The sequence below is a fragment of the Salmo trutta genome, chromosome 37 (assembly GCF_901001165.1).
Source record: "Salmo trutta chromosome 37, fSalTru1.1, whole genome shotgun sequence".
NCBI lineage: Eukaryota > Metazoa > Chordata > Actinopteri > Salmoniformes > Salmonidae > Salmo > Salmo trutta.
In genome coordinates this window covers 11,624,849-11,648,839 of record NC_042993.1, presented here as the reverse complement: position 1 = coordinate 11,648,839, position 23,991 = coordinate 11,624,849, and the positions used below count along the sequence as shown (strand labels likewise).

Genomic DNA, 23,991 nt, shown 5'->3' with positions numbered 1-23,991 from the left:
TTTTATGCCAGGGACTTGCACATTTTATGAATGCCCACTATGAGCCGCTTGCACTGTGGACTTCTAGGCAATTTTTCCATAAGTTGGTTTTGCTGATTTGATGTCCTTGTCATATATATTTAGTTCTACCTACCTGGAAATCCCACTGCTCCACAATCCTCTGCATCTCCTGAGGAGGAGCCATTAGACCTGAGTCCAAAGAAGATCTACTGCCATAACTGGCTGGAGAGATTCCCTTAGAAATGTGTCATTCTGTGCCCAGTGCCCTGTGGTCCTTAGGGATCCTGTTCTGAACCTCTCCCTTGACATGGAACCAAACCTGAGCCAGACAACTGCTGAGCCCACCTGGGATATTCCACCTCAGCTCCCCTCTCCTGATGCCATAGAACTGGGCTACTCCTCGTTCTCCTTTCCACCATCCCTGGAGGCAAGCCAGACTGTCTGGCTTGAGCCTGATGTGAGCCTGATGTGGTGTCCCCGGGTCCCTTGCTGTGCCGATTCTGCCAAGAAACTTTTGCACTGCCTATTCTTCTGCACCGTCATGTCAAGGAAAGGCACCGTCATCCATGCAACGTGTTGCCGCATATTCAAGAAAGGCATGCTCCTCATCAGACACCAGGTCAACATGCACATCTTAGCTCTGCCTTGCCATCCTCGACCTGCCCTCTTGAAACGTGGCCCAGGCCGGCCTGAAGGCGTTGCTCACATGCTGCTGAAACCCTACACCCACCCCAAACCTACTCAGGCCTGCTCTCGAGAGTTCTGGTCACCTGGCGTGCTCCACAAACACAAGTGCAACCCTCGGCTGGTCCAGTGTACCAACTGTGGGGGCTATTTCGGCAGCCATCATTTGTTCTGCAAGCACAAAAGCTAGAACCTCTGCAGCAATGCCTGGAGGGCCATAGGGAAGGCAATGGCTCAGGCAGCATATGCTGCAGCTCAGGCAGCGCACAGAGCAAACTCCAGCAATGAGGAGGAGGAGCTGCAGAGTATTGATCATTCAAACACAGAATCCCCTTCTGCATAGTCTTGTCAGGACTGCATAGTCATGTCATAATCTTTACTTTTTTATTGCAGGATTTTGTTCAGAAAACAGGAGGCACATTCTTATTTTAAAAGATGTTGAGAATATGTGAAATCATAATTTTATACACACAAATAATAAAAAAATATGTTCTGCCATTAAATGTCCCCCCTGTAGTTGTATGCACTTTCACACTCAGTGTAAAGTTCCATTCACAGGTCAGGCAGATAGCCTAGTGGTTAAGAGTGTTGTCCAGTAACTGAAAGGTCGCTGGTTCGAATCCTGAGCCCACTTGGTGAAAAATCTGGCAATGTGCCCTTGAGCAAGGCACTTTTAACCCTAATTTCTCCTGTAAATCACTCTGGAATAGAGCGTCTGCTTAATGAGTCACATATAATTTGTTGTTGTAATACCCCTCCACGACAGTAGGTGTCATTAAGTGTGTAAAGGGCCAGATGTTTTTGTCCCATTGTTGTTGTAGAAGACGGAAGCAGATCGGTCGCGGTTTGTAAGTGATTCAATTACAACAAATTGTGTGTTACAAAATAAATTAAACACATTGTTTTAACCCATATTTAGGCGAGATAGTAACCTTGTGCAACAAGCGTTATACAGTATCACAGATCAATCACATAAGATAGTTTCTGGATACTTTTCGGACAGTGAAGAGCGCATGCCTCCATGGCCACAAGGTGTTTCTGTCCAGGTGGAGCTTCTGAAAATTAGCCATCTTCACTGTTGCAAGCAGAGCTGAGGTGAGCTGCGGAAGTCCTTATGTCGTCATAATTTACCTGCTTATTCTGTCAATAGTTATCGTAGTTAGGTCGTTTTTATTGACGTGGGGCATTTTGTGCATATGATTTTAATTAGATTGGCTAAATAACTAGCTACCGTTAGCTAGCTACAATTCAAAGTTAACATGGTGAATGTTGCCGTCACAGTCAGTACATTCATGTATTCTGCCTGCTCACTGCACTTGCTTGAAAATGGCTAGTTACGTTTTCTATATTTCAGAATCAGTGTCAAACATAATACATTGTCTTAGCTGTTTTCTGCCAACATTAGCATAAAAGCATTCAACATTTTTGTTTTCTAATGGCACTTACTTTTAGTGACATTGGAATTGTATTATGGTCTGGTCTTACTGTACATAATTCTGATGGCGTTTGTTCTGATCCTGAAATGGTGGCATTAGAGAATTACATCAATCGATTGTGTTTGTCTCACAGGCAGCATGTCAGACTTCACCATCGATATCCAGCTGACAGAACTAGGGTTCCCTGACATCTTGCAGCCCAGAGAAATGACCTGTGTGAAGGAGACACCATCGCCTTCAGCCTCTAACAATATCTCCCCTGGACCCCTGGCCAACCTCCAAATCCCCAGTTCCTCGCTGCCTCCTCCTGCTGCACTCACCCCTACAGCTGTGGACCCAGAACTGGTTGGTGTAGATCAGCTGGTTTCTGTAGCCTCACAGACTGCTTCTACAGTACAGCAGGTTGCCTCACAGACTGGCCCTCACATTACAGTAACCCCAAGTCCCTCTGGGCCCCCAGAGATACTGACAATACTCTGCCCACCCCCTCCTTCTACACACAAACCGGTGGTAGTGGCACACACTTCACGGCCTGTTAGTCCCATATTGCTACCCAAGAGTTTAGTAAGTGGTCAAAGCAATAGCCTTCACCAAACCCCCAAAATAACTAAAACTGTCTTGATATCTGTGTCTCGGGCTGGAGCTGGTACTGTGTTGACTACTGTACCAGCTCCTTCCACTCCCCCTGTTGAACACTTAAGAACCATTAAAAATGATTCCAAGCTGCTGCTTGCAGACCAGACTGCAATGTTTCAGACCACTCCAAAACCTGTAAACACAGGGAAGCCAGGAAGGGCGGTCACTGAGGAAGAAGAACCAGGAGAAAATATTGGAGAGGGAATAGGAGGGAGAAATGGAGGGAAAGGTGTTTTCGATGATGGGAAAGTGCAAGGACTGAAAGAGAAAGAAGCAGAAGTTGCAAAGAGTTTAGAGGAGGATTCTGAGGAAACAGATGACAGTGAGGTTTCTGAGAATGAGGATGATGATGAAGAGGAGGAGGAGGAGGAGGAACTGGACCCAGGTAGGCTTCAGCTCAAATCATACCTTATTGTGAAACATTTTTTTTTAGCTTAAAGCAGTTGTAAGTTCACATCTGTTAAAGTACATGTCTATGCTTGTTTCCTATTCATGTTGGTTGTTAAAGCTCCCAAACAGTCATTCTGATTCCATTGTAAAATACCCTTTTGAGTGACTAAAACGTCAACCATCATTTTTTTCCCCATGATTAAAAATGCTCAAAATTTCTGTAAAATATGTTTTCTCTTATGTCAAACTACCAGGAAGTCTGAAAAGACAGACTGAGTGGGCCGGGAGCTAGTAGGCTGAGTGGGTGAGGAGCTCACCTTGATTGAAGTTTTTTTTAAACACTGATGTCAAGCAACATGGTTGCAGTGAGATTGTCTCAAGCAAATTTGCTGATGCAAAAAGCAACTAAAACAACATTGAAATTTGCATGCAACATTCAATCCTGTCATACATCACATAATGTTTTCACAAAAAAAATGTATCCAACTGTTTGGTTATTGTAACAGCATCAATATATAAAACATGTTGGCTGTATAATTCAGCTAGCTAGCCCAAATAGAATTGTCAGCACTGTTTATCAAGTGAGCTAGCTAGATTAACTTGGACAATTTCAGTTCACTTTCCAAGGGGAGGTCTGGGTACTTTTCATTACATATATAGTACTTTCAGAAAGTATTCATACCCCTTGACTTTTTCCACATTTTGTTGTGTTACAAAGTGGGATTAAAATGGATTTCATTGTAATTTTTTTGTCAACAATCTACACAAAACATGTTTGATGGAAAATAAAACACTATCTTGATTATATATGAATTCATCCCCTGAGTCAATACATGTTAGTCACCTTTGGCAGGGATTAAAGAGCTTTGTCTCTAAGAGCTTTGCACACCTGGATTGTGCAATCTTTGCCCATTTATTCTTTTTAATAATATTCTGGGGCAAATTGGTTGTTGATCATTGCTAGACAGCCATTTTAAAGTCTTGCCGTTGATTTTCAAGACAGTTTTAAGTAAAAAATGTAACTAGGCCACCCAAGAACATTCAGTGTTGTTTTGGTAAGCAACTCGTGTATATTTGGCCTTGTGTTTTAGGTAATTGTCCTGCTGGTGGATGAATTTGTCTCCCAGTGTCTGTTGGACAGCAAACTGAACCAAGTATTCCTGTAGGATTTTGCCTGTGCTTAGCTCTATTCCGTTTCTTTTTATCCCCCCCAAAAAACGTCACAGTCCTTGCTGATGACAAGCATACCCATAACATGATGCAGCCACCACCATGCTTGAAAATGTGAAGGGTGGTGCTCAGTGATGTGTTGTGTTGGATTTTCCCCAAACATAACGCTTTGTATTGAGGTAAAAAAAGTTAATTTCTTAGCAATTTTTTTTGCAGTATTACTTTAGTGCCTTATTGCAAACAGGAAACCTGTATTCTGTACATGCTTCCTTCTTTTCACTGTGTCATTTATCAAATCAAATTGTATTAGTCACATGCGCCGAATACAACCGGTGTAGACTTCACATTGAAATGCTTACTTACAAGCCCCTAACCAAGAATGCAGTTTAAACAAATATGGATAAGAATAATAAATAAAAGTAACAAGTAATTAAAGAGCAGCATTAAAATAACAATAGTGAGACTATATACAGGGGGGTACACAGGCAATGTGCGGGGGCACCGGTTAGTTGAGGTAATATGTACATGTAGGTAAAGTTATTAAAGTCACTATGCATAGATGATAACAGCAGAGAGTAGCAGTGGTGTAAAAGAAGGGGGGGGCAATGCAAATAGTCTGGGTAGCCATTTGATTAGATGTTCAGGGGTCTTATGGCTTGGGGATAGAAGCTGTTTAGAAACCTCTTGGACTGCTTGCCGTGCGGTAACAGAGAGAACAGTCTGACTAGGGTGGCTGGAGTCTTTGACAGTTTTTAGGGCCTTCCTCTGACAACGCCTGGTATAGAGGTCCTGGATGGCAGGAAGCTTGGCCCCAGTACTGGGCCGTTCGCACTACCCTCTGTAGTGCCTTGCGGTCGGAGGCCGAGCAGTTGCCATACCAGGCAGTGATGCAACCAGTCAGGATGCTCTCGATGGTGCAGCTGTAGAACCTTTTGAGGATCTGAGAACCCATGCCAAATCTTTTCAGTCTCCTGAGGGGAAAAGGTTTTGTTGTGCCCTTTTCATGACAGTCTTGGTGTGCTTGGACCATGTTAGTTTGTTGGGGATGTGGACACCAAGGAGCTTGATGCACTCAACCTGCTCCACTGCAGCCCTGTCAATGATAATGAGTGCCTGTTCGGTCCTCTTTTTCCTGTTGTCCACAATCATCTCCTTTGTCTTGATCACGTTGAGGGAGAGGTTGTTTTCCTGGCACCACACGGCCTGGTCTCTGACTTCCCTATAGGCTGTCTCGTCGTTGTCGGTGATCAGGCCTACCACTGTTGTGCCATCGGCAAACTTAATGATGGTGTTGGAGTCGTGCCTGGCCGAGCAGTCATGGTTGAACAGGGAGTACAGGACAGGACTGAGCACGCACCCCTGAGGGGCCCCTGTGTTGTGGATCAGCGTGGCTGATGTGGTGTTACCTATTCTTGTCACCTGGGGGCGGCCCATCAGGAAGTCCAGGATCCAGTTGCGGAGGGAGGTGTTTAGTCCCATGGTCCTTAGCTTATTGATGAGCTTTGAGGGCACTATGGTGTTGAACGCTGAGCTGTAGTCAAGGTGGGAAAGGGCGGTGTGGGGTGCAATAAAGATTGCATCATCTGTGGATCTGTTGGGGCGGTATGCAAATTGGAGTGGGTCTAGGGTTTCTGGGATAGTGGTGTTGATTGATGTGAGCCATGACCAGCCTTTCAAAGCACTTCATGGCTACAGACGTGAGTGCTACGGGTCCGTAGTCATTTAGGCAGGTTACTTTAGTGTTCTTGGGCACAGGCACTATGGTGTCTGCTTAAAACATGTTGGTATTACAGACTCGAACAGGGAGAGGTTGAAAATGACAGTGAAGACACTTGCCAGTTGGTCAGCGCATGCTCGCAGTACATGTCCTGGTAATCCGTCTGGCCCTGCGGCCTTGTGAATGTTGACCAGTTTTAAGGTCTTACTCACATCGGCTGCGGAGAGCGTGATCACACAGTCTTCCGGAACAGCTGGTGCTCTCATGCATGTTTCAGTGTTATTTTCCTCGAAGCGAGCATAGAAGTAGTTTAGCTCGTCTGGTAGGCTTGTGTCACTGGGCAGCACTCGGCTGTGCTTCCCATTGTAGTCTGTAATGGTTTGCAAGCCCTGCCACATCCGATGGGCGTCCGAGCCAGTGTAGTACGATTCGATCTTAGTCCTGTATTGACGCTTTGCCTGTTTGATGGTACGTCGGAGGGTATAGTGGGATTTCTTATAAGCTTCCGGGTTCCGGGTTAGAATCCCACTCCTTGAAAGCCGCAGCTCTAGCCTTTAGCTCATTGCGGATGTTGCCTGTAATCCATGACTTTATGTTAGTATTGTGGAGTACTACAACGTTGTTGATACGTCCTCAGTTTTCTCCTATCACAGCCATTAAACTCTGTTTTAAAATCACCATTGGCCTCGTGGTGAAATCCCTGAGCGGTTTCCTTCCTCTCCGGCGACTGAGTTAGTAAGGGTGCCTTTATCTTTGTAGTTACTGGGCGTATTGATACACCATCTAAAATGTAATTAATAACTGCAACATGCTCAAACTATCATCACGAGTCATAGATCCCTGGGAAGTTAGTTTCTTCATTCTACTGATGCGTATCATTGTACAAACCTACCTGGACTTTGGTTGAATCTGTGCTTGAAATTCACAACTCGACTGAGGGACCTTACAGATAGTTGTATGTGGGGTACAGCGATGGGGCAGTCTTTTAAAAATCATGTTAAACGCTTATTGCACACAGGGAGTCCATGCAACTTATTATGTGACTTGTTAAGCACATTTTTACTCCTGAACTTGCCATAACAAAAGGGTTGAATACTGATTGACTCAAGACATTTCAGATTTTCATTTTCTATTAATTTGTAAAGATTTATAAAAACATAATTCCACTTTGACATTATGGGGTACCGTGTGTAGATCAGTGACACAAAATCAACATTTTATACATTTTTAATTCAGGCTGTAACGAAACAAAATGTGGAAAATGTTGAGCGGTGTGAATACTTTTTGAAGGCACTGTATACAATGCATTCGTAAAACTCAATTGAGCTCAGGTGCATCCTGTTTCCATTGAAAATCCTTGAGCTGTTTCTACAACATGATTGGAGTCGACCTGTGGTAAATGTAAATTAATTGGACATGATTTGGAAAGGCACACACCTGTCTATATAAGGTCCCACAGTTGACAGTGCATGTCAGAGCAAAAACCAAGCCATGAGGTCAAAGGAATTGTCCATAGAGCTCCGAGACAGGATTGTGTCGAGGCACAGATCTGGGGAAGGGTACCAAAAAAGATTCTGCAGCATTGAATGTTCCCAAGAACACAGTGGCCTCCATCATTCCTAAATGGAAGAAGTTTGGAACCACCAAGACTCTTCCTAGAGCTGGCCGCCCGGCCGAATTGCTCAGTTCGTGGGAGAAGGGCCTCCGTGACCAAGAACCTGATGGTCACTCTGACAGAGCTCCAGAGTTCCTCTGTGGAGATGGGAGAACCTTCCAGAAGGACAAACATCTCTGCAGGCCTCCACCAATCAGGTCTTTATGGCAGAGAGGCCAGACGGAAGCAATTCCTCAGTAGAAGGCACTCCCGCTTGTAGATTGCCAAAAGCCACCTAAAGACTCTCAGACCATGAAAACATAATTCTCTGGTCTGATGAAACCAAGATTGAGCTCTTTGGCCTGAATGCCAAGTGTCACGTCTGGAGGAAACCCTACTGTGAAGCATAGTGAAAACCTGCTCCAGCACCTCAGACTGGGGCGAAGGTTCACCTTCCAACAGGACAATGACCCTAAGCACACAGTCAAGGCAACGCAGGAGTGGTTGCGGGACAAGTCTCTGAATGTCCTTGAGTGCCCCAGCCAGAGCCCGGACTTGAACACGATCAAACATCTCTGGAGAGACCTGAAAATAGCTGTGCAGCATCGCTCCCCATCCAACCTGACAGCTTGAGAGGATCTCCAGAGAAGAATGGGAGAAACTTCCGAAATATGTGTGCCAGGCTTATAGCGTCATAGTAGCGTCATACCCAAGAAAACTCGATGCTCTAATCGCTGCTAAATGTGCTTCAACAAAGTACTGAGTAAAGAGTCTGAATACTTATGTAAATGTGTTTATTTTTCATAAATTAGCGAAAATGTCTAAACCTGTTTGTCATTATGGGGTGTTGTGTATAGATTGATGAGGCGGGAAAAAAAACTATTCAATCAATTTTAGAATAAAGCTGCGACGTAACAAAATGAGAAGTCAAGGGGTTTTGAATACTTTCCAAAGGCTGTGTGTGTGTGTGTGTGTGTGTGTGTGTTTTTATTTATTTATATATATGTGTATATATATATATATATATATATATATATATATATATATATATATATATATATATATATATAAATATTACTTTCTACTACCGTTAAAAAGTTTGGGCTCACTTAGACATTTCCTTGTTTTTGAAAGAAAAGCTAAAACAAAATTGTCCATTTAAAATAACTTCAAATTGATCAGAAATACAGTGTAGACATTGTTAATTTTGTAAATGACTATTGTAGCTGGAAACTGATTTTTTTTTTAATAAAAAAAGGAATATCTACATTGGCGTACAGAGGCCCATTATCAGCAACCATCACTCCTGTGTTCCAATGGCACGTTGTGTTAGCTCAACTGGCAGCTTCATTAAATAGTACCCGCAAAACACAAGTCTCAACGTCAACAGTGAAGAGGCGACTCTGGGATTCTGGCCTTCTAGGCAGAGTTGCAAAGAAAAAGCTATATCAGACTGGCCAATAAAAATAAAAGATAGGCAAAAGAACACAGACACTGGAAAGAGGGACTCTGTGTAGAAGGCCAGCATCCCAGAGTTGCCTCTTCACTGTTGACGTTGACACTGGGGTTTTGCGGATACTATTTAATGAAGCCTTCAGTTGAGGACTTGTGATGCGTCTGTTTCTCAAACTAGACACTCTAATGTACTTGTCCTCTTGCTCAGTTGTGCACCGGGGCCTCCCACTCCTCTTTCTATTTTGGTTAGAGCCAGTTTGCGCTGTTCTATGAAGGGAGAAGTACAGTGTTGTGCTAGATCTTCAATTTCTTGGCATTTTCTCGCATGGAATAGCCTTCATTTCTCAGAATAAGAATAGACTGACGAGTTTCAGAAGAAAGTAATTGTTTCTGGCCATTTTGAGCCTGTAATCGAACCCACAAATGCTGATGCTCCAGATACTCAACTAGTATAAAGAAGGCCAGTTGTATTGCTTCTTTAATGAGCACAACAGTTTTCAGCTGTGCTAACATAATTGCACAAGGGTTTCCTAATGCTCAATTAGCCTTTTTAAAATGATAAACTTGGATTAGCTAACACAACGTGCCATTGGTTGCTGATTATGGGCCTCTGTACACCTATGTAGATATTCCATAAAAAATCTGCCGTTTCCAGCTACAGTAGTCATTTACAACATTAACAATGTCTACACTGTATTTCTGATCAATTTCATGTTATTTTAATGGAAAAAAAAGCTTTTCTTTCAAAAACAAGGACATTTCTAAGTGACCTCAAACGTGTGTGTGTGTGTGTGTGTGTGTGTTAATATACCGTTGAAGTCTGAAGTTTACGTACACCTTAGCCAAATACATTTCAACTCAGTTTTTCACAATTCCTGACATTTAAACATTTAATCTTAGTAAAAATTCCCTGTCTTAGGTGATTCCCTGTCTTAGGTAATGTGAAATGTCAGAACAATAGAATGATTTATTTCAGCTTTTATTTCTTTAATCACATTCCCAGTGGGTCAGAATGCTACCAAATGCTACCAAATTAGTATTTGGTAGCATTGCCTTTAAATTGTTTAACTTGGGTCAAACATTTTGGGTAGCCTTCCACAAGCTTCCCACAATAAGTTAGGTGAATTTGACTTTGTTGTCCTTAAGCCATTTTGCAACAACTTTGGAAGTATGCTTGGGGTCAATGGTCGCAAATGGGTCTTCCAAATGGACAATCTTTAACTTCCTGACTGATGTCTTGAGATGTTATTCAATATATCCACATAATTTCCCTTCCTCATGATGCCATCTATTTTGTGAAGTGCACCAGTCCCTCCTGCAGCAAAGCACCCCCACAACATGATGCTGCTACCCCCGTGCTTCACGATTGGGATGGTGTTCTTCGGCTTACAAGCCTCCCCCTTTTTCCTCCAAACATAAAGATGGTCATTATGGCCAAACAGTTCTATTTTTCTTTCATCAGACCAGAGGACATTTCTCCAGAAAGTACGATCTTTGTCCCCATGTGCAGTTGCAAACTGTAGTCTGGCTTTTTTATGGCAGTTTTGGAGCAGTGGCTTCTTCCTTGCTGAGCGGCCTTTCAGGTTATGTTGATATAGGACTCTTTTGCCTGTGGATATAGATACTTTTGTACCTCTTTCCTCCAGAATCTTCACAAGGTCCTTTTCTGTTGTTCTGGGATTGATTTTCAATTTCCGCACCAAAGTACGTTCATCTCTAGGAGACAGAACGTGTCTCTTTCCTGAGCGGTATGATGGCTGCGTGGTCCCATGGTGTTTATGCTTGCGTACTATTGTTTGTACAGATGAACGTGGTACCTTCAGGCGCTTGGAAATTGCTCACAAGGATCAACCAGACTTTTTTTCCCCTCTGAGGTCTTGGCTGATTTCTTTAGATTTTCCCATGATGTCAAGCAAAGAGGCACTGAGTTTGAAGGCAGGCCTTGAAATACATCCACAGGTACACCTCCAATTGACCAGCAAAGCACCAGCACACCTACTCCTCCATGCTTCACGGTTGGAACCACACATGCGGAGATCATCTATTCACCTATTCTGCGTCTGACAAAGACACGGCGGTTGGAACCAAAAATCTCAATCTTTGGACTCTTCAGACCAAAGGACAGATTTCCACCGGTCTAATGTCCATTGCTCGTGTTTCTTGGCCCAAGCAATTATTATTGGTGTCCTTTAGTAGTGGTTTCTTTGCAGCAATTTGACCATGAAGGCCTGTTTCACGTAGTCTCCTCTGAACAGTTGATGTTGATATGTGTCTGTTACTTGAACTCTGTGAAGCATTTATTTGGGCTGCAATATCTGAGGCTGGTAACTCTGGCTTCCACGCGATACAACACTCCTTCCGTGGCCTCCAACTGCTCTTAAATGCTAGTAAAACTAAATGCGTGCTCTTCAACCGATCGCTATCCGCCCGCCCAACTAGCTTCACTACTCTGGACGGTTCTGACTTAGAATATGTGGACAACTATAAATACCTAGGTGTCTGGCTAGACTGTAAACTCTCCTTCCAGACTCATATTCAGCATCTCCAATCCAAAAATTAAATCTAGAATCGGCTTCCTATTTCGCACAAAGCCTCCTTCACTCATGCTGCCAAACATACCCTCGTAAAATTGACTATCCTACTTCGGCGATGTCATTTACAAAATAGCCTCCAACACTCTACTCAGCAAATTGAATACAGTCTATCACAGTGCCATCCATTTTGTCACCAAAGCCCCATATACTACCCACCACTACGACCTGTATACTCTCTATAAGTCCTAGGTAAAGCTCTGCCTTATCTCAGCTCACGGGTCACCATAGCAACACCCACCCGTAGCACGTGCTCCAGCAGGTATATCTCACTGGTCATACCCAAAGCCAACACCTCTTTTGGCCGCCTTTCCTTCCAGTTCTCTGCTGCCAATGACTGGAACGAACTGCAAAAATCACTGAAGTTGGAGACATATCTCCCTCACTAACTATAAGCGTCCGCTGTCAGAGCAGCTTACCGATCGCTGCAGCTGTACACAGCCCATCTGTAAATAGCCAATCCAACCAACTACCTACATCATCCGCATTTTTGTTTTTCTGCTATTTTGCACACCAGTATTTCTACCTGCACATCCTCATCTGCACATATATCACTCCCGTGTAAATTGCTACATTGTAATTACTTCGCCACTATTGGCCTATTTATTGCCTTACCTCCTTACTTCATATGCACCACTGTATACAGATTTTTCTATTGTGTTATTGACTGTACGATTGTTTATCCCATGTGTAACTGTTGTTTTTGTCGCACTGCTTTGCTTTATCTTGGCCAGGTCACAGTTGTAAATCTTTTATTTTATTTTATTTCACCTTTATTTAACCAGGTAGGCAAGTTGAGAACAAGTTCTCATTTACAATTGCGACCTGGCCAAGATAAAGCAAAGCAGTTCGACAACATACAAAAACACAGAGTTACACATGGAGTAAAACAACATACAATCAATGATGCAGTAGAAAAAAATAAGACTATATTCAATGTGAGCAAATGATGTGAGATAATGGAGGTAAAGGCAAAAAAATGCCATGGTGGCAAAGTAAATAAAGTATGGCAAGAAAAACACTGGAATGGTAGATTTGTAGTTTGAAGAAAGTTAAAAGTTAAAATATAAATAATATGGTGCAAAGGAGCAAAATAAATAAAATAAATAAAATAAATAAATACAGTAGGGGAAAAGGTAGTAGTTTGGGCTCAATTAAAGATGGGCTATGTACAGGTGCAGAGATCTGTGAGCTGCTCTGACAGCTGGTGCTTAAAGCTAGTGAGGGAGATAAGTGTTTCCAGTTTTAGAGATTTTTGTAGTTCGTTCCAGTCATTGGCAGCTGAGAACTGGAAGGAGAGACGACCAAAGGAGGAGTTGGCTTTAGGGGTGACCAGAGAGATATACCTGCTGGAGCGCGTGCTACAGGTGGGTGCTGCTATGGTGACCAGTGAGTGGAGATAAGGGGGGACTTTACCTAGCAGGGTCTTGTAGATGACCTGGAGCCAATGTGTTTGGCGACGATTATGAAGTGAAGGCCAGCCAACGAGAGCATACAGGTCGCAGTGGTGGGTTGTATATGGGGCTTTGGTGACAAAACGGATGGCACTGTGATAGACTGCATCCAGCTTGTTGAGTAGGGTATTGGAGGCTATTTTGTAAATGACATCGCCGAAGTCGAGGATTGGTAGGATGGTCAGTTTTACGAGGGTATGTTTGGCAGCATGAGTGAAGGATGCTTTGTTGCGAAATAGGAAGCCAATTCTAGATTTCACTTTGGATTGGAGATGATTGATGTGAGTCTGGAAGGAGAGTTTACAGTCTAACCAGACACCTAGGTATTTGTAGTTGTCCACAAATTCTAAGTTAGAACCGTCCAGAGAAGTTATGCTGGATGGGCGGGCAGGTGCAGGCAGCGATCGGTTGAAGAGCATGCATTTAGTTTTACTTGTGTTTAGGAGCAGTTGGAGACCACGGAAGGAGAGTTGAATGGCATTGAAGCTCGTCTGGAGGGTTGTTAACACAGTGTCCAAAGAAGGGCCAGAAGTATACAGAATGGTGTCGTCTGCGTAGAGGTGGATCAGAGATTCACCAGCAGCAAGAGCGACATCATTTATGTATACAGAGAAAAGAGTTGGTAAATGAGAACTTGTTCTCAACTGGCCTACCTGGTTAAATAAAGGTGAAATATTTTTTTTTTTTAAATGAACTTATCCTCTGCAGCAGAGGTAACTCTGGTTTTTCCTTTCCTGTGGCGGTCCTCATGAGAGCCAGTTTCATCGCTAATAGCTTACTAACCAAGACTTCGGACCAAACTTTTTCAATACCTTGTTTACATACCCATTTCCCCCTTTATTGGTAGATATGTTTAACCTTCTTTCCTACCAACTCTACTGGCTACCGATGTCATTCTTCTGTGAGCTGCTCCATGCAACAACCAGTTGAGAGCTGTTCGCTCTTGCTTCCTGTTGATGATATTCTGCTGAAACTAGGCTGTGAGTGGCGTGCATGTGGATATATTTAACATGCTTTGCGATTGTGTAGGCTACTTTACATTATTTTCTTTATTGTACTGCATAATTGTTAGTCGTACACCTCCACTACACTACTTTGATACATATCAGTGGGGATTAATAAGTGAGTGTAGGCAATGCCCACTGAAAGAAAAGTGGGTATAGGGTTTATACCTGCGTATAGCCTCCACTACACTACTTACCCTTTTGTGTTTTACAAAAAGTGCACTCTCCTACATGTGCTGGTATTACGGTTGCTGTCCTTTCAGCATCAAAAGCCTGTAACACACTGAAGTTCCAATAGGTTCCCCACTGCGCAAACATGTCTACTATATATATATATATATATATATATCAAGGCTGTTACAATTTCCCATGGTCTCCCCATACTAATACTGAACGTGCAACTTTCCAAACATTTCCCCCACTCTTCCCTACCAGGCAGTCAAGGAAATTCTGACATAGTTGTGACAAATATTTTTCAACGCAAGTAAAGGATAGTAATGTTACGAGTAAAGTAGGAAGTCCAGGTTTCAATAGGCGACGAGATATTAATGTTTGAAGAAAAAAGGGAATGTGTATATATTTGTCCTGGCGAAGCAGTTTTACACGCTGACTGAAAGGAAGCTGATAATTATGCGTTTTTTATTTTTTCCTCCACTGGTCTCACTGGCCAATTGAGACATGGATTTTGTGTGTGTGCCATTCAGAGGTTGAATGGGCGAGACAAAAGATTGAAGTGCCTTTACAACGGGATATAGTAGTAGGTGCCAGGCGCACCGGTGTGTGTCAAGAACTGCAGCGCTGCTGAGTTTGTTATGCTCAACAGTATCCCCTGTGTATCAAGAATGGTCCACCACCCAAAGGACATCCAGACAACTTGACACAACTGTGGGAAGCATTGGAGTCAACATGGGCCAGCATCCCTGTGGAACCATTTGGACATCTTGTAGAGTCCATGTCCTGACGAGAGGAGGCTGTTCTGAGAGCAACTCAATATAAGGAAGGTGTTCTTAATGTTTTGTACACTCAGTCTATTGACTACCAGACAATGTTCATATGTCATGACTGTCAGTCAGAGGTGGGACCAAGTCATTATTATTCGGGTTGCAAGTCTCAAGGTCCGATTCTCAAGTTGAGTCCGAAGTAGAACGGGTTGGGTCAAGTCCAAGTCGTGCATTTATAGAGCTAGTCGAGTCGCACATCAAGTAAAAAACCCATCTGTTCATGTAATGACTTGTTCAACTACAAGTCTTTGTCTATTTATTGAGGCTACCAGACAGCCCTTTTCTTCATTATTTTGTCTCTAACATATTTTGATTATGTAATTATTCATTTTAACAAATTCCAAATACAAGTAAATTATTAATTTCAAGCAATTTTGACATGCCAAGAGACCAGTAGGACTATGCTAGTAATTGTTGCTTGAAGCCCCATTGCTGGTGAGCTTGCAAAGTAAACAGTTAATATTCTTGATCGCCAAACATTTTTGGAGCTGCATGTTTGCACTGCATCCGATCCTATAGCTAGCTGTACAGCATGTGACTCGAGTCCACACCTCTGCTATCAATGTCAAGAAGTGTGTATGAATCTTCCATTTGGCATGTCTCTTGATGTAATGACGACAACTGCGTCTGAGTTTTTGGCAACCCTTCCCCCGCTTTTGTTTCATGCTGTCTGAAGACCTAGCTAGCCAGCTACTAGCTAACACAAGACACAGATGAAAGCAGAAACCTCTAAGTATCTTTTCCTTAGACGAATAGGGGAAACCTCTAATTATACTGTATTTGCTGACACAGTGCAGTCAAATTTTGGCACCAGTAGACTAGCTACCTAGTTATGTAAACCACGCCCCTCTGCGAACACCCTTCTGCAATTGTTGGTTACAAGGCGGTACTTATTTAAACGAGGTAAGAGAATATGACCGTACCATTGGTGTATTCAAATTTGAGATTTTGTGATGTGATATTAATATTCCCGCCTCTTGAATCCTGGTGTTTGACATTGGGGAGGGGACCAGTAACTTTATGATCAAACTTTATCAATGTAGAAGCAACAGTCATTTTTTTATACTTTAGGTATCCTACTTTGATCTGGTTTCATCCAAATACCATACATTTCCTGAAAAACGTTTTGACTGCTGTACCTTTAACACCCTTCTCCCTCTGCCTTACAGAAGCAGAGCCTGGAGGTTCAGGCGAACACCGCTGTAGCGTTTGTGACCTTGTCCTTTCCTCCAGCTTCCAGCTCCAGGAGCACATGAACCTGCACACAGGGGCACGCCCATACTGGTGTGCTGAGTGTGGGAAGCGCTTCTGTCAGCTGGCCAACTACCGCTCCCACCTGCGGACGCACGCCCAGCCCCAGACCTCAGTCCCACCCGTACAGCTCCGCTGCCGTGTTTGCCTGAAGGGCTTCGATTCTGAGCAGGGTTTGAAGGACCACCTAGCCAAGTCCCACTTTGAGAAGGAGTTTTATGAGTGTGACGCATGCAAGCGCATCTTCACCTGCCTGACCAAGTGTGAGGAGCACCTGGAGGAGCACAAGCGCGAGCTGGCGGACCACGTGTGTCTGCAGTGCTGTCGCCGCTTCCGCCTGCGCCGCTCTCTCCGCCGCCACAAGGAGCGGGGCTGTGTCCGCAGCTATCGCTGCACCGACTGCCCCATGAAATTCAGCCGCAAGAATGCCCTCCTCAAGCACAGCTTCTCCCACCTGGGCCTGCTGCCTTACACCTGCATCCAGTGCCGCGCACATTTCCGCCTGGCCAGGCTCTACCGTAAGCACGAGTGTGAGCCGGAGCGGCTCCACTGCGTGGCATGCCTGGGCGTCTTCCAGAGCCACAACGACTTCCAGAGGCACAAAAGGGAGACGGGCTGCTGGGGCCAGCAGGGGACCAAGGGGGATGAGATCCGCTGTATGGAGTGTGGCCAGGCCTTCTCCACGGCTGACGAGCTGAAGAATCACGCCGGGGCCCACCAGAGGGTGATGACCTGCTCCGAGTGCGGCAAGGGCTTCCGCTCGGCCTTGATGCTGATGTCACACATGGGGGGCCACGCAGGGTCGAGGCCCTGTCTGTGTAAGAACTGCGGCCTGGGCTTCCCTCACCAGCAGGGTTACGAGAGCCACCTCAAGGACTGTGGACGCAAACCCCCTCCTGTGGTGAGTATGGGTTACCCCCCTAAGAACTGTTGAAATATACTGATATATGTTTGTCACTGTATATGGCTCTTTGGAAGAAGTATTTTCAGATTATTTTGATTTAAGTTGGATTGGATAGAGAAGGGTACAAGTAGTTCTCTGTTCACTGTTGTAACTCTCTCTTTGCAGATGGCTCCAAAGAAACCACGGAAGGACGCCCCTGCTGCTCTTTCCAAACCCCTAGCCCAGCTCGCTCCAAGTTATCTCCCTGTCTCTGCTCCTGTGAAGAAACCAGAGAGACAAGCGTCAGCACCACTTCCTACTCTGGTGAGAATGTCAGGCTCTGCCCCTGCCGGAGTCACAATGGGAATCCCTGCTTCTACCCCAGTGAGAATGCCAGGCTCTGCCCCTGCCAGAGTCACTATGGGAGTCCCTGCTTCTACCCCAGTGAGAATGCCAGGCTCTGCCCCTGCCAGAGTCACTATGGGAGTCCCTGCTTCTACCCCAGTGAGAATGCCAGGCTCTGCCCCTGCCGGAGTCACAATGGGAATCCCTAACACCACTGCTGTCCGTGTAGTGAGCCCTGACCAACCCACCAAGGGGCTGTGGAAGCTCAGCCTGGACAAACAGCCTCCTCCTGGGGTGTCCTTGGTCATGTTTGTCCCTGCCAACACCCCTCTGGCCTCTGGCCTCTCTGGCCCATCCTCCACCCCCCAGTTCCCAGCCCTCTCAGGCACCCAGCCCCAGTGGAAGATATTCAACCCAGCACCAAATCCAGCAGCCCTTCCTCCGGTGCTGTGCCAGTCCAGCTTCACCTCTGAGCCGGGTCTGAGCCTCATAGCAGAGGCAAACCGGCGCTACTCCTCTGATGCTCCGCTGGATCTGGCCTTAAAGACAGCTGACTACGAACAGGAGCCTGCTAATATACTACCTCTTGATCTGTCTAACAAGTCGACTTGCTCCACTCCTCCTGCTAACCTTGTAGTCAAGACTGAACCGAGAGACCCTGGGTTTGCAGACGAGACTGAGGAAGAACTATTCACAAGTTTAACAGGTGATAAAAAGGAGATAGTCTTTCAGAGTAAGAGGGAGCCAGGGGAGGATTCTAAAATGGAGGCTATGGCTCAGAAGGGGGAAAATGGAGAAGGGAGTGGAGCTGAAGACAGGCAAAATGACAGCAGAGATGATGGAACAGCGCAGTCTCAAATGAAGAAGGCACCAAAGCTGGGAGTCACGTCAACACTGCGGCTCCTGACCGTCAAACAGACAGAACCTTTGAAGAACACTGCCAAAGTGGATCTAGTGAATCAGCTGAAAATCGAGTCAGTCAGCTCTTTGCACTCCAAAATGCTTCGGGGCTTAGTCCATATAAAGCAGGAACCACTGTCTCTAGAGGCTGACAGTGGAACACAGAGCTCAGACTTCTGTTCGTACAGCCCGCTGACAGCATTGAACAGGAAGATGGAGCCAGACGTGGGGCTGGACTTGAGATGGGATGGGGGCACCCCAGGCTGTGTGCTCGACTTGAGGTTGAATGGAGGGAACACAGCCAATCGTGATGCAGAGGAGAGGAATGTGGAAGGAGACCGTGTAGAGGAGGAGCTTGAGGGTGGCGAGAAGGATGGAACGGAGGAGAGGAAAGAGCAGAAGGATGGATCGGAGCAGAAGGATGGATCGGAGGAGAGGATAGCGGATAAGGATGGATCGGAGGAGAGGATAGCGGATAAGGATGGATCGGAGGAGAGGAAAGAGCAGAAGGATGGATCGGAGCAGAAGGACAGATCGGAGCAGAGGAAAGTGGATAAGGATGGATTGGAGGAGAGGAAAGTGGATAAGGATGGATCGGAGGAGAGGAAAGAGCAAAAGGATGGATCGGAGCAGAAGGACAGATCGGAGCAGAGGAAAGTGGATAAGGATGGATCGGAGGAGGAGGATGGAACGGAGGAGAGGAAAGGGGAGGAGGATGGAACGGAGGAGACTGACACCCCTGTTGATGAACCCACAGCCCATAACCCAGAGACACAGCTCCCCTCCTCTCCCATCCCCTCTCCTCCCTCCTCACCACCATGTAAAAGACGAAGGTCACTAAGGACAAGGGAAAAGCCTAGATCCCTACGTGACTGTTTATTATAAGGGCAGTACTTTAGACAGAGTGAAAAATAGGTTTGCTGACAACAATGTTAATTAGGCTGCTTTTTAATGGTCCGAGAAACAGAGGACAACATAACCAAGCCTAATGTAAAACAATTCATACTAGGCTTGTTATTAAATTATAATAGCAACACATTTTGTGGATTAGTGGTGATTTTTATAAACCATGCCTCTACATTAATTTGCCCTCGGGATTTGGTTGCTTTCCTGTATTCCAATAATTTTTTGCTAGCTATTGAAGACTTACTATGTCTATGTTTAATGTACCTGCTAGTGCTTAGTGAGCTAGCTAACAATCCTTGTTGTTAGCTGCTTACTGTGTGGCAAGAGATTGAGATTAGGGTAAATAATGGCTGTTTTCGATGTTACAGTAGTTGCGTATGTTGGCAATAGGATCATGCACTTCTTCCAGTGTTACCGCACACCTTTCCAAACACTCCATATCTATTTGACTATACCAACATAACTTATTTGGGTTTTTTGTTATAGGTTGTCTAGTTAGTCTTCAATTGAATGTCATTGTAATTTTTGTAGTTTCTATTCTATATAAGCTGCTGTATGGGACTTCAGTCGCAAAGGTTTCTTATTCAGGTACTGATGGGGAGTGTTTGGGAGCCAGGATTGAATGTACTGTCAACTTTCTGAGAAATGTTTCTCAACAGCTCGGTTTTTGTTTGATTTGAGTTCCAGAATGGGTAAAATATGCAAGAAAATGTATGTGCTGTCCAATTATAATGTTGAATTGACATGAATATCTTTTTTCTATCACGTTGAATGTCTTACTTCAACTGAATGGTTGCAGTGTTTTGTAGAGTTTTAAAATATTCTGTTCTGAAATTGGGATCTTAAAGGATACAAATAAAGATCAACGTATTGGAATGGTATGGAGGGTTTTTTTTGGAAAGCCTTCTTTCATTGACCAAAACAGAACTCTTAGAGGAAGCAGGAAGGCACTATGATCAGTGTTTATCTCGTTTTAAACACACTGATAGATTCTGTTATACTAAGATTTCTAACATTTAACCAAAGTGTTGTAATCCATAATTCCAGTGTTGCATTTTGAAACGTTAATAAATTATGCACTTGAAGCAGGTAGGTCTGTAATTATATAGGTCTACATCCTCGAGACAGTTGGATTGTGCAAATGCGCACAGCAAAGAGCTCGGTTGAAGAAAAGACTACAAATATTGTCACATGGTCAGAAGGCCCGGAAATAATTTGTCTGTCAAATCCGGCGAAGATGATAACAGTAGTAGGCTGGCGTAAATGTGGCTGGCGTAAGAACACAACAGTTTGCAATAGATATCCCCTTCGTTCTCGATCGGAAAACGGTTCGGTTACGTACCGCAAATTCCTTTCTCTTGCTTCGAGCAATGTAGGCTGATGAAACGGAACAGACGGCAAAAACTTCGTATAACTACACCATTATTCTACATGGACAAAGACAAGTTAGCTGTGAACGTAAGTATATAGGCCTGTCAATAAAATGCATATTTTGAAGAAGTGAGAATATTATTGTGTAGCCTATTTGTATCCACAATAAAAAAGGAACCAAAAAGCAGCTTGGATTAAAATTGTAATTATTGTAAAAAAAAATCTATAATACAGTTGAAATATTTGTTAAACTGATGTTAAAACTATTGCTAATCTTATGTAAATCACTAATTAAATATGATGTTGTAGTATAAGCAATCACATTGCTATTTACAATTGACACCTATCCTCCCTCTTCATTTCCCCACCCAGCATGACCCATGCTCCTGGTTGGAGATGCACCAGTTCATTGGAGACCTGATGGTCTCTGGGGGGGCTCTGGGACTAAAAGACGCCCCACCAGCAGCCCCAGGCCCAGCCCAGCCCAGACAGGTCCAGGCCCAGGGAGAGAGCATTAGAGAGGCCAGAGACGGAGACATCAGTGGACAAGGTGAGTGGAGAACATTGTGGAGTAATAGGAAAGGACAGGAAATACTAAGGAAACCGCTTTTGTTTTCGTAGGTAATGGCTTGTCTGGCTTTATAATAAATGTATTTCCTTGCTTTTGTCTTTTCCCCAACTTGTACACAGCTCAGCACCATACCTGCACTTGCCCTGGCTGCCCCTACTCTTCCTCATCTTCCTCCTTCCAGACCATAAAGCCCAGCACCACCTACAGCCCAGAGCTCAGTCAGCCCCAGAGTCAGGACAAGGAGACCAGCACCCAGAGCCCCAGCCCAGCCCCTACCACTCTCACTAACCAGGGTACTTCTTCACCAAGCCCCCTGCCCCAAATCCCCACCTTCCCTTGTTTCTGCTGCCGCCGGGGCTTCCAGACCTGTACCCAGCTACTGCACCACCAACAGGGGGCAGCAGACTTTCCATTCTCCCAGACGCTCACCCACTACCACCACCACTGCCCCCTTACCAGCTGCCTGCCCCACCACCACTCCCACCCTGGCCTGGCCCCTGGCACCTTCTCCTGCCTGTCCTGCCAGCATTCCTTCCCCTCCTGCGACCAGCTCTTCCGCGACCAGCAGGGCCACACCCCCCCCCAGAACCATGTTGGAGGGGTGACCTTAGTGTCCCCCACCCTACACCCATGCATGCACTGTTCAGCCTCCTTCCCCCGACCCTCTCAGCTGCTACAGCACCAGCGCACCCAGCACGCTCACAAGGCCGGCGGCTTCCTGTGCACCGAGTGCGGGCGCGCCTTCAACTCCCACTCCAACCTCCGTATCCACCTCAACGTACACACCGGCGCCCGGCCCTACTCATGCCCTGACTGCGGCAAGAGCTTCAGCCAGTCGGGAGCATTGAAGATCCACCGGCGCATCCACACCGGGGAGAGACCCTATGCCTGCACCTACTGTGGGAGGGGCTTCCCCCACCTGGCCGGGGTCCGGGCCCACCAAAGGACCCACACAGGTGAGAAGCCCTACCGCTGCACCCAGTGTGAGAAGTGCTTCACCCAGTCGGGGGCACTGAAGATCCACACAAGGATCCACACCGGGGAACGGCCGTTTGTGTGCAGCCTCTGTGGGAAGGGCTTCTCCAACCGCTCCGGCATCCGCTTCCACCAGCGCACTGTCCATGGGATGGTGTCGGATATGGGCAGGGGTGGAGGAGCCGGTGGGTCCCATAGGAGACAGAGTCTAGGCAGCTCAGCTACTGTGGGACGCCCCAGTGCCAATCCAAACAGGATACGCAACAACCCCCATACTGACGTGAGCTCCAGAATTACTCCTGCCCCGACCAAAATCCTTTCCCCTGGGTCTCTCCTTGCTCCTCCAGGGTCAGGTCCGACTGTAACCTCAGACAAAGAGCCCCAGTTCCAGTCTAGCGGTGTGAAGATCCCCTCCAGGAGAGCAGAACCAGGCAGTAGCAGGGAAGGGAGGGCTCAGCTGTACACCTGTGAGGACTGTGGGCTGCTTTTTGGGGACGCTCCCTCCAGAAACCAACACCAAACTGTGGTGCACTACTCTACAGAAGGGGTAGAAGAGGAGGGCCTGGGGGACACTGGGGGGGAGGGGTGAGAGAGAGAGAGGAGGGAGAGATGGTAGATGGAAGCTTGATGCAGTACATTGTTGGATCAAAGGCTAAGGGAGAGGTGGGGGGAAAATGGAGAGGTGAGAAGAGGCAAAAAGCTTGACACTCATCAAGGAAAATAAATATGTAAAGGCATGGGGGTGAAGGGAGGTGAGAAGATAAAGTTAATTCCACAGTGAAAAATAAACTGTCTCTGTCAATGGGATATATTACTTATTTGAGATTGAATTTCCACTTTAAAAGATGCACAAATTTTTCATTTTGGGAGTCCAATTTTCTGTTTGTCTAAAAGCCAAGTACCATGATTAGGCTACTAAAGATGATTATTTGAGAGCTTTTGATTATTTTTGTATTTATTTTACTGGTTTGGCAAAATCCACAGATAACATAATCTCAAATGTATGACACTGTAAGACATTGTCCCATAGGGCGGCGCACAATTGGCCCAGTGTCGTCCGGGTTTGGGGTTAGGGGAGGGCTTGGCCGTCATTGTAAATAGGAATTTGTTCTTAACTGACTTGCCTAGTTAAATAAAAAGTAAGTGAAGAGGTGAAGCTATGTTGTATTTAGCATCATTATGTAATTTATATTTTGTAATAGAATCTGATATTGTAGGCCGGTATAAACTTGTGTATATCAGTTTATCTATTTAGCTCATTGTGCCTTTGATCTCAGATTAGATCATTCATGTACATAAAAAATACATATATTTGCATAAACCACACTGTACTAAACTTCATGACCACTGATATGTTAGTGGTTTAGTGATTTTATTGAGGATCAATATCTTCACTGTTGGAAGTTTTTTTTTATCAGGATCATTTCACGGGAGACACATGGTTTGTTGACCTGTTTTCTATTGCTTCAGATCTCCACCTAGTGGACATTTAGAAGCATAGCAGCAGAAACACAGGCACTGAAGCTCGTCTGTCTAGGCTACAGGTGTCAAACTCATTCCACGAAGGTCCGAGTGTCTGTGGGTTTTAGCTGCTCCCTTGTCCTTGATTTATGAATTAAGGTCACTAATTAGTAAGGAACTCCCCACACATGGTTAT

At 45.1% G+C, this 23,991-nt stretch overlaps 2 protein-coding genes across 2 annotated transcripts; both read left to right on the top strand.

Annotated features, from left to right (window-relative positions):
• The first annotated feature begins 1,492 nt into the window (after nucleotides 1-1,492).
• On the top strand, nucleotides 1,493-20,298 carry LOC115176644 (uncharacterized). Its single transcript, XM_029736780.1, has 4 exons — nucleotides 1,493-1,779; nucleotides 2,254-3,141; nucleotides 16,302-17,284; nucleotides 17,453-20,298. The coding sequence occupies exons 2-4, from the start codon at nucleotides 2,259-2,261 to the stop codon at nucleotides 19,394-19,396; spliced, it is 3,810 nt and encodes a 1,269-aa protein (XP_029592640.1). The 5' UTR covers nucleotides 1,493-1,779; nucleotides 2,254-2,258; the 3' UTR covers nucleotides 19,397-20,298.
• A 343-nt stretch (nucleotides 20,299-20,641) lies between these two features.
• On the top strand, nucleotides 20,642-23,655 carry LOC115177002 (zinc finger protein 629). The gene is made up of 3 exons (XM_029737436.1): nucleotides 20,642-20,875; nucleotides 21,161-21,338; nucleotides 21,479-23,655. Exons 1-3 carry the CDS (start codon nucleotides 20,798-20,800, stop codon nucleotides 22,921-22,923), a joined length of 1,701 nt encoding a protein of 566 aa, XP_029593296.1. The 5' UTR covers nucleotides 20,642-20,797; the 3' UTR covers nucleotides 22,924-23,655.
• Nucleotides 23,656-23,991: the final 336 nt, after the last annotated feature.